An 11,246-nucleotide genomic window follows, 5' to 3' on the forward strand; every position below is an offset into this window, starting at 1 on the left:
CCTATATTAACGAAGCTTCAAGAAAATAAGATTGAAAAGATGTGAAGTTTATGAAGAGGGCTTTATAAAATAAAGGAAAAGCAATGGTGAGTAGATTAGCTTACACTTTTCATATATAATTCAACTGTCAAATAATGAAAAATATGTAGTATATGTATGGCGTCTGTGAATTCATGAAGAATTTAGCAACTTGTGATATCTATAGTTGGTTATTTTTCAGCAATTGCCCAGTAACACTTCGCGTTTGCAAGTCAATGGCAGTCTTTGTGCTTACCCTTTATATTCTTGTGTTGTCAGTATGGATTTATCAACACGTGTCTGAAGTCACTTGTGATAGAAAAGTTTGGAGAAGACACTTGGGACAAACTCAGGTAGGCTATGCTATAGAACGTCATATAGTTAGGAAAGCAGCATCTCTCATTACGGTAGCCTAAAGAGTATTTCCAATTAGTTCCAAGAGGCGGCAGTACAGCTCACATTATAGGTTTACCAGTAACCTACACTGTTCAAAAGACATGAAATGATTACAAAAATGACCTTGTTGATTTTTATTTATGTTTTACTTTAATTTATTAATATTTTGCAGGAATGAGGCAGGTGTTCAGGACACCTTCATGACTTATGAGGTGTACAAGGATGACATAACGATGAAATTAGTCTCTGAGGCCTGCAAACTACTTGGTAACTCATCTGCTGCATTGGTGTAGTAGATTCCTAGTCATGCCATGATGTACCAAATAATCGTTATGAATGAAGGCTATACTGTATGTATTGAGAGACATCATACGTCGCTCCTGTGTGTGTGTGTGTGTGTGTGTGTGTGTGTGTGCGTGTTTTTTTACTGAACAACTCATATACTGTGCTGTGTTAAATTGGCTACTTGTTCCTGCATTTTACCAAACAACTGATCACATACTGTATGTATTTTAAGATGTGAAAGCAGACATCGTGCTGAGACAATTTGGGGAGTACTTCTTTGAGTTCTGTAAGAGGTCCGGATATGACCACATGTTGCGGACCCTGGGAGGAAACCTTTTTGACTTCATTGAGAATTTGGATGCTCTTCATGGCTACCTGTCTCTCTCCTACAAGGTATCTTCAAAGTTGTTGGCAACTGATGTACTGGACAAGACATTGGGTTGTACTGATATGAATGTACAATTTTACTGATCATAAATCACATGAATAATGTGACCTGACATACTCTTTGTTTTTAGGAGATGAATGCACCCTCATTTCGAGTGGAAAAGAACAAAGATGGCTCTATGCTTCTGCATTACTACTCTGACCGTAGGGGTCTCTGCCACATTGTCCCTGGTAACTGCTGGAAAATACAGTACATTTGCATCACATTTCTTAATTTAGTAAAAATTTTGCTTTTACCCAGAGCACTTACAAAAATGAGGAATAACATTCAAGCTACATTCAAGCTTTGCGTTACATTACATTTATTAATTTGGCGGACACATTTATCCAAAGCAATTTACAGCAATGGAATAACATTTAAGCTATTACGGTAATATAGCATTTTAACATTTAAGCTTTTAAACTACAGAGTTATAGCTACAACATTAGACTAACGTTTACAGTACAGAGGAGACTATAGTTAGGAATTAACACAAACCACAATGCAGAGGAGACCTAGGTAGCAATTAATACTAGTTCTATCAGTACTAATACAAGAGGATGAGAGTGCAAATGTTCTAAGTACTAGGAAAAGTGTGCTCAAAGGAGAAAGTGGTAGAAGAAGAAGAGGTAGAGGAGGAAAGAAAGGGAAGTGCATGTTAGGTGTGTTGGTTGTTAGAAGTGTTAGGAGAGGATATACTGTACACAAAGTGTATAGTATGGAAATGTGATAGTATATTACAAAGAGGTATCATAGTGTAACGGGAAGTGCACATCACTTTACTTGATGTGGATGTTGTACACTATACAGTTTTATCTGACCACAGGTCAGGAAGGTATATTCACAGCATTTCTAAGTGTAGCGTAGTAAATATTTGATGATTTATTCACTCACGTTACAGGTATAATTGGGGCAGTGGCGAGAGATTTTTTTAACAGCACAATAACAATGGAGATAGTGGACCACACGGAGGAGCTGGAGAGGACAGCTAAGAAGGAGCATGTAGTCTTCCTCGTCACGCAGAGACTGGCACTGCCCGAGAGACGTGGTGTAGATGATGCCCCGATGCCCACTACCCAACCCCCAGCTGAAACCCAACACCACCGCGGTGCCCCGTACTTGGGGAAAGAGGTAAATTGTGTATAAAGAGTTCCTAAATAAGCGTGAGGTTTATTGTAATCGCTAATACAGATCCCTGTGATTTCCGTTTGTAAAGAATGACATTTTTGCAGAAGAAGCATCAGACTCTTTGCCCCTTCAGGAGGAACCACTGGGAGATGGTCAGAGGTTTAGTACGTCTTGGAAAAGGTACATGACAATCAACACTACAGTCATAGACAATCATGTGAGGGTGAAGTAGTAAACATGTTATAAGCATATACTGAACTCCTTTTCCATGTGATTCAACCCTGATGTTGCAATCAGTTTTAGATATGCATCAAGGGTGCAGATGGATGTGTAGTAAAATAAGCATTTTCCTCTACTGGTTGTTTAAGGTGACTTTCATATGACCTTAGTACTAAGTGTTTGTTGTCTGCAGGGAAACTCCTGAGAGGTTTTGAGCCAGTGTATCCTGACCAGCTCTTTATTGACCTGAAGACGTTCTGCAGTGCCTTCCCTTTCCACATAGTGTTTGATGAGGAGGTAAGGGTATCTGCCGTAAAGCCAGTGACAGTAATGTTACTGCAGAGTACTCAGCATCTTCACCTTGCCAGCAAATATGCTTTCATATTACGGCATAGCTTAAACTAACCAAAATAAAACACTTATGGGATCTCTGAATCCACAGTGCAATCCAACTGTAACTTAAACACTAAGAGAAGTTGTATGACAACTTTAAATTGTAATAGTTTTTAATAGTACATCCCATTGGGAGGAGGTACATCAGTGCACTCAGTACCAGTACACAGCACTCAGCACTCAATACTCAGCACTCAATACTCTGCACTCAGCACTCAATACTCAGCACCAGAAGCATCACCGACGGTCAGCCCAGGGTTGAAGTTCATAGACACACACACACACAGAAAGACAGACATCCCATTGGGAGGAGGTACATCAGTGCACTGAGTACCAGTACTCAGCACTCAGTACTCAGCACTCAGCACTGAGCACCAGAAGCATCACCGACTGACAATCGGTCACACACACACACACTTGGCCAGGCCAGATGTAACAGAAAGGAGTGTGTGTGTGCAGCTGGAGGTGAGGCAGGCCGGTGTGACCATCCAGAGGATCGTCCCGGGCCTGCAGACCATGGGCATCCGACTGGACCACTACTTCTGCATCGTCCACCCAGGGGTTCCCTTCACCATCCCCAGCATCTGCACGTTCATCAACAGCCACTTTGTACTGCAGACGCGCAGGGACATGATGCCAGAGTGCTGGACGGACAGGCCCATGCTGGAGCTTAGAGGTGTGTGGACACACACACACACACACACACACACACACACACACTCACTAAACATGGACACATAGACACATATATGCACACATAGACACACACACACTCACACACACAACACACACACATCCACACACATCAGCCACTTTGTGTTTTGTCCATACCAGTCAGACCAGTCAGGTGAAATAATATCTTATGGGTTTCCTTCCCTTCTCTCTATACTCTTGCATAACGCCCACAACACACACACACACACACACACATACATACACACACACACACACACACACACACACACACACACACACATAAACACAACACACACACACACACAACACACAAACACAACACACAAACACAACACACACACACACACACACAACACACAAACACAACACACACACACACACACACACACACACACGCACACGCACACGCACACGCACACGCACACGCACACGCACACACACAAAACACACAAACACAACACACACACACACACACAACACACACACACACGCCCACAGGTCAGATGCTGTGGATGCCCTCGCTGCAGTGCATGCTGTACTTGGCCTCACCGCTGCTCCGCAGCCTGCAAGAGCTGGAGGAGCGGAGCATGCACCTGTCGGACATCGCGCCGCACGACGCCACGCGCGACCTGATCCTGCTCAACCAGCAGCGCCTGGCCGAGATGGAGCTGTCCAGTCAGCTGGAGCGCAAGAAGGAGCAGCTGCGCCTCCTCTCGCAGCACCTGGAGGAGGAGCGCCGCAAGACGGAGGCGCTGCTCTACGCCATGCTGCCCAAACACGTGGCCAACCAGCTCAAGGAGGGCAAGAGAGTGGAGGCAGGTGAATGACCAGCTCAAGGAGGGCAAGAGAGTGGAGGCAGGTGAATGACCAGGACTAGGAGGGGCAAGAGAGTGGAGGCAGGTGAATGACCAGGACTAGGAGGGGCAAGAGAGTGGAGGCAGGTGAATGACCAGGACTAGGAGGGGCAAGAGAGTGGAGGCAGGTGAATGACCAGCTCAAAGAGGGGATGGGTGGAGGACAGAAGGAGAGAGGAAGGGAGGGAGAGATAAGTAGGATGAGAGAGAGGGGGAAAGAGTGAGAGAAGGGGAGAGAGAGAAGAGAGAGACAGGGAGGGAAGGAAGTATAGAGAGAGTGACAGATAGGTAGGACGGAGGGAGAGAAGAAGAAATAGGGAGGAATAGTGTGAGTAAATGAAACAAATAAATGATAGGAGTATGGGCCTTTGGGCATTTATTGTAATGCTTTTTAGCATCAGTGTTCCTCCATTACTTGTTTTTGACAAAGTGTAATTTCAAATGAATGTCTCATATGTGTTTACATGATGCAGGACATCATATTTATACAGACAGACATTCCCACTTAAAAGCCTGCGTTTTCTTCTCCTCCAGGTGAATTTAAAGAGTGCACCATCCTCTTCAGTGATGTGGTGACCTTCACCAACATCTGCTCCGAGTGTGAGCCCATTCAGATTGTCAACATGCTCAACTCCATGTACCTCAAGTTTGACCGGCTCACCACAGTACACAACGTTTACAAGGTGTCACCATGGCAATGATGCACAAATATTTAAACATTGTAGGCTTATACACAATAACAAAGTACTTTGTAATTGCACATTGTTGGCTCAGTTTAATAAGTAATTAGCATTAACACTCCTCCATTACTTGTTGTTGTGTTTTTGACACAGTGTAATTTCAAACGAATGTCTCATATGTGTTATTTACATGATGCTGGACATCATATTCGTACAGACAGACATTCCCAAAAAAAATCCTCTGTCACAAGTACAAAGTGCTTTGTAATTGCACGTTGTTGGCTCAGTTTAATAAGTAACACAGTTTTGTACTACAAGGTGTCTCTCAACCATGTCTCGGGTCCTTGGCTTGGAAAAAATGTGACGACCTCTCATTGACGACTATTCTCATCTATACTCCTGTCATAAACAGGAGGACAGAGGACAGGGGTCACAGAAAAAATACTATTCACACATATTGATTACTGGTATGTCTGTTATGTTTTTTTCTTCGTAGGTGGAGACGATTGGAGATGCTTATATGGTGGTTGGCGGTGTCCCCATCCCTGCCTCTACCCATGCTGAGCAGGTGGCCAACTTCGCCCTGGGCATGGTCATAGCAGCTAAGTGTGTCACTAACCCAGTCACGGGACAGCCCATCCAGGTACAGTAACTGCGGGGATGCATACACCAGAGATGGTCAATCAAGAAAAAACTTGCACAGCACACCATTATTTGCCGTTGAAAAATAAATAAACGAAGTGTTTAATCCATCAAGCCAAGGTGCTACCAAGTGAGGTGATGTACAAGCGTTTCGGTCCTCAGACCTTCATCAGTGCAAACCATACACAAAGGTGAGACGCCTATTTATAGTCCGCGTCTACTGGGTGGCAGATCTGTCAATCAACCTGACCACTAGCTAGGTAGGTTGAAGTGTAGGCTCAAAGAGTCGAGATGTGAGATGGCCCTCAGGCTCATTAGTAAATAGATAGTCTGACCCAAGATAATCAATGAAAATAACAATAAAAAATCACAGGAAAAATAGAAAAACAAGAAAAACATGAGGAAAAATCAGGTGAATATTAAAAAATATAGATGGATAATCAGATATATAATCAACAGATGATGGGAAACCCAGCTTCAGAAAGTACAAGTCTTACCTCATCTTTGTTCCAAGCATTAACTAAACCAGCAGATTCTTATTAGCTTAACTTTTCAGCCAGGTAGATGAGCTAGGTTATGGAAATCACCTGTTTCAGGTAGCAGCAATACATTGCAGAACTTTTACTTTCTGGAGCAGTTTCCCATTTGTGGTATATAATACACTAACAGGGAGAAAAAGTTGACAGGCTGGATTAATGGAAGTGACACAGTGACAGTTTTATTGCTTATACTTTTGTGGTAAATGTTTGGTTGCACCAAATAGATTTTCTGAATAGGGCTGCACAATTAATTGATTTTTAGTTGAAATCGCAATTCGAACTGATTAGCTAATCGCAAAAGATGCAATTAATCTGGCAGCTTCTTACTCTCTCCCAATGGTTAATCTCATCACATCTATGATTTTTATGTTCATGTCATACTCAATGTTTGACAGGCAGTGAAGCTCACGAATCAGAAGTGGCCCAACTTAAAGCGAAATTTGGAATATTGAACTGAAGCTCGACTTTATAAAAATATATTGCAAATGAAATTGCTATTGCAACAACTGCCAGAAAAATTAGAAAAAGATCTAAAAGTATTAGATATTTTACCCAAATCGTACAGCCCTATTTCTGAATTTTCAATTAGACTAAGAGCACACTGCATATTACCATTTTAAGAGGTAAGAGTATGTAAATGAAGAATATGTGAATCATTGCCTGGGGTAGTGTGGTCAAGTTGCAATTAAAATCTAATTGAAGCCTTGATGCATCAACCTTCAGTAGACATATACTGACTGAAGTGAACACCTCCATTGTTGTATCACATGAGGACAGTTACTTAAGATTGAAGATATCCTTTTTTAATGCAAAACATGAAATGTAAACAATTGGACGGGGTCATTATCACTTATGCTGTTTTCCAGTCATCAGTCTTTATTCAAATTATTTTCTTTCATCTTTAACTCACGAGGATTGACGACAACCTCACCCTACCTATTTCAATGAAAAAAGTAAATCACAGTTAGATTCATGAAAGGTTTTTGTCTGGTCAAAAATGGTCGGCCTTCAAAAAGAATGTCCAATATTTCAAAACTTAATGCGTGTAAATACATGGCTGTGTTGCCAAATGTCACATTTGATACAGTCACTTGGATGTTAATATAGGTGTGGAATTTCGCACACCAGTCACGAAATCTGTTCATTGGTTGATTTGTTAATTTTTTGGCTACCTCTAGTACAGTTGCAGGTTTAATTTATGCATATTGCTTAATTTCTCACTGTTCTATTCTATTTTTGTAATAGAATATTAACTACTGCATTATTTTTTTATCATCATTTTAGTAAGTTACTTTGGTCAAATGCATGTGAAAGTTAAACCAGGGCTGTGCAATTAATTGAAATCAAATTTAAATTTCAGTTATGACTTCCAACAATTATGAAAGCAACATAACATAATCGAGATATGATTATTTTGCCTTTTTTTTACAGTTATTTTTCAGTTTATTTTTTTTTATCATTTTGAAAAAAATGAATAGTGTTTCCAAAAACAATTGTGATTGTGTTAAATAGTTGGGATCTCATTACTGACCAAAATAATCGTGATTATGATTATCGCTATAATTGAGCAGCTCTTAACATTAAACTCAGTATGTAATTTCTGACGCAGCAGCTGGTTGCACCAGTCAAGGTTGTGCTTTCTGTTCTTGTGTTTGCTGGCCCAGATTCGGGTGGGGCTGCACAGCGGTCCGGTGCTGGCGGGAGTGGTGGGCGAGAAGATGCCCCGTTACTGCCTGTTTGGGGACACCGTCAACACCGCCTCACGCATGGAGAGCCACGGACTGCCAGACAAAATTCACCTGAGCCCCACAGTATACCAGTAAAGCTGACACACACACACACACACACACACACACACACACACACACACACACACACACACACACACAAACACAAAGGTACACAAACCCACACAAACAAACACATACAGTATATTCACATACTGTATACACCAGAGATGGTCAACACACACACTCACACACGCACACACACACACACACACACACACACACACACACACACACACACACACACACACACACACACACACATACCTGAAACAAGGAGTGTGCAAATGAAAACACTCATGCACATGTGTAGTGTGCATATACGCAGGCATGCACACACATATAATGACTAAACATTTCTTTGGCCTAGATAGTTCATGGTTATGATTATTAATCACATATAATATCATGTGTAATTATATTGTGTCACAACTCACAACGCTTGCTATAATGATGCATTGTAATTGATACCATATAATGATGTAGTAAGGTATAGTGATAGATTGTAATTGATGTTGTATAATCGTGTAACAAAGCGTGGTGTGTCTGCGCTCTAGGGTACTGAGGCATAAGAGCTTTGAGATGCTGGAGCGGGGGGAGATCGAGATCAAGGGGAAGGGGAGGATGCGCACCTACTTCCTGGAGAGGAACCTCACTGCCACCGAGAGCCAGATCATGGGCCGCCGCCGCTGCCACAGAGTCACAGAGACCAACCCAGGTGAGGAGAGGGCACGCACTCCTATGTTGCAGAGAGCGCACGCACATCCAACTTAGTACAGGTGCAGGGTAATTAACACTAACGTTGGTCTAACACCTGACGAAGACCAACATTGGTCGAAACGTTGTGTAATTAAAATCACTTCGGGAGCAGCAGCAACAGTGTGCGGGTATCAGGCTCTACACTCCTTCCATGCCAGGTGAGGAGAGGGCACAGGGGTAGAGGGCAGGCTCTACACCCCTAAGTTGCAGAGAGTGCACGCACCTCCAACTTAGTACAGGTGCAGGGTAATTAAAAGTGCTCTAAGCGATGCTGGGTAACGTCACTTCTGTTGACGTTCAAACAAAACAGAAAGCTAGCTCGCTACATCCTCCCCCTCCCTCCCGTGCAATTGAAACTCTCCTAAACGCGCATCTCGTCTGTGATTTGCTTGAATAGTTTGTTATGTTTTAATGGGCTAGGTTTGTCCAGGTTGTTTGTTGCCGTTTTTGGAGCCTGGGCTGTCCACAGAGATCATGTTTTTTTACAGTGTATTCAGGACACAGGCAGCTAACGGATGGTGAGGTGATGTTTGCTGTAAGTGACAAAAAAATGTTAGCCTAAAAAATGCGTGGCATCGCTTAGAGCACCTTTAACACTAACGTTGGTCTAACACCTGTCGAAGACCAACATCGGTCGAAACGTTGTGTGATTAAAAGGTATCAGGCTCTACACTCCTGCCATGCCAGGTGAGGAGAGGGCACAGGGTTAGAGGGCAGGCTTTACACTCCTGCCATGCCAGGTGAGGCAAATTGACGCATCACTGAATGACACAGAAAATTAATTCTGAAATGATGATGCTTTGGTTTAGGCTAGTGCACTGGCACACACCTTTGGGACAAAAAGAGCTGCTGTGTGGCTTTGCCTTCCTTGAGATTTCCTCTAGTCTGTGTTGCAGCCTGAGTAGATATAATGCCTATTGTACTGACATTGGCCTCTGGAGCACTGTGTACTTCAATTCTACTCACTGTGGCGTACTCTGTGGACGTCTTTACAATGTCCAATGTCTCACTACAGTTTTTTCTCACCTTCTTTCTCATCTCTCTCTCTCTCTCTCTCTCTCTCTATCTTTCTATCTCCCCCTCTCTGTCAGCCCTTCAGAGGCAGTGGATTGACGACTGCCAGACAGCTGTGCCCATGCAGTATGGAGAGAGCCCTGCTGAGACGCAGACTCCTCAGAACAGGGAGGCTGCACCCAGAGAAAAGAGCCTCTCAGGTAGAGTGTCCTAGGTAGTGTCCTACAAGAGCAGCCAGAGAGAGGAGTCTCACAGTTAAAGTGTCCTAGGTAGTGTCCTACAAGAGCACCGAGAGAAAGGAGCCTCACAGTTCAAGTGTCCTAGGTAGTGTCCTACAAGAGCAGCCAGGGAGAGGAGTCTCACAGTTAAAGTGTCCTAGGTAGTGTCCTACAAGAGCACCGAGAGAAAGGAGCCTCACAGTTCAAGTGTCCTAGGTAGTGTCCTACAAGAGCAGCCAGAGAGAGGGGCGTGGTCAAGAATGAACAGGGTCTGTCTGATCTGAAATACGATCTTTTTGCATCAAATGTTCTGACAATATGATTTGTGTGTGTGTGTGTATGTGTGTGTGTGTGTGTGTGTCTGAGGTGACTTAAATATGACTGTAACCACTTAACAGGTAAGACACGGGACTCTGAGAGCTACGGCAGCCTGCACAGCGAGGGTCTCTCTGAGGACCAGAGCCCAGCACAGGCGGCGGAGGACAAGATGACCCAGTCCCCCTCAGCACGGGTCGAGCCCACAGAGCCAGCCTGCTCAGCGACCCACCGGAACAAAGGCCCTCGGACTGCTTTCTGCACCCTGCTGTGAACGTATGGCTTATCTGTATCAGTGTCCTTTTTTGAGTGTTATTATTGGCTCAAAAAGCATTTCAACTCTGCGTAGGTCTTCATCAGGGAGATAAAGAGAGAACCTAAGAGTTGAAATGTTGTTTGTGCCTATAAAAAACAGAGAGAACAAAAAAACTAATGCAGACTTTTTTGTGAGAAGAATCTCTTTTTTTTTTTTTACTCATCCATTCCTGCATCAGGCATGTACGCAAATGACCCCTTCCTACTGATGTCCTGCACCAGGCATGTACGCAAATGTCCCCTTCCTTCTGATGTCTGTGTGTTTTCACATCTGTTGGTGTTCTGTTAGAATCGGGGCCATTTGGCAGCCGTGATTGCGAGAGGTGCCAGAATAGGAGACTCGAGATGATAGATAGAGAGAGGGCACTCAGGGTCAGCTATAACATGTCTTCTCTCCGTGAAACAGAAGCTGACTAGGCTACACTCAGAAGAGACAGGACTCCAGATCGGCCAAGATTAGAGCCAGGTCCACCCCACAGCCAGTCGCCCTCTCAGCAGACGTCTCGGACAGGATTTAAGATCAGTTTGATGTTTGGAAGTTCACATGATTCCCCTACGAAA

At 43.4% G+C, this 11,246-nt stretch overlaps 1 protein-coding gene across 1 annotated transcript; it reads left to right on the forward strand.

The window, feature by feature from the left end:
* Positions 1 to 599: 599 nt before the first annotated feature.
* On the forward strand, positions 600 to 10,644 carry LOC143121392 (guanylate cyclase soluble subunit beta-2-like). The gene is made up of 14 exons (XM_076281752.1): positions 600 to 681; positions 932 to 1,092; positions 1,218 to 1,317; positions 2,028 to 2,241; positions 2,343 to 2,434; positions 2,667 to 2,776; positions 3,332 to 3,542; positions 4,061 to 4,381; positions 4,951 to 5,099; positions 5,593 to 5,739; positions 7,942 to 8,096; positions 8,622 to 8,782; positions 9,915 to 10,037; positions 10,454 to 10,644. Exons 1-14 carry the CDS (start codon positions 615 to 617, stop codon positions 10,642 to 10,644), a joined length of 2,202 nt encoding a protein of 733 aa, XP_076137867.1. The 5' UTR covers positions 600 to 614.
* Positions 10,645 to 11,246: the final 602 nt, after the last annotated feature.

The sequence above is a fragment of the Alosa pseudoharengus genome, unplaced genomic scaffold (assembly GCF_046254945.1).
Source record: "Alosa pseudoharengus isolate Yale_2024_CS ecotype anadromous, Long Island Sound unplaced genomic scaffold, YU_APseudo_1.1 YU_APseudo_1.1_scf_13, whole genome shotgun sequence".
NCBI classification, from domain to species: Eukaryota; Metazoa; Chordata; class Actinopteri; order Clupeiformes; family Clupeidae; genus Alosa; species Alosa pseudoharengus.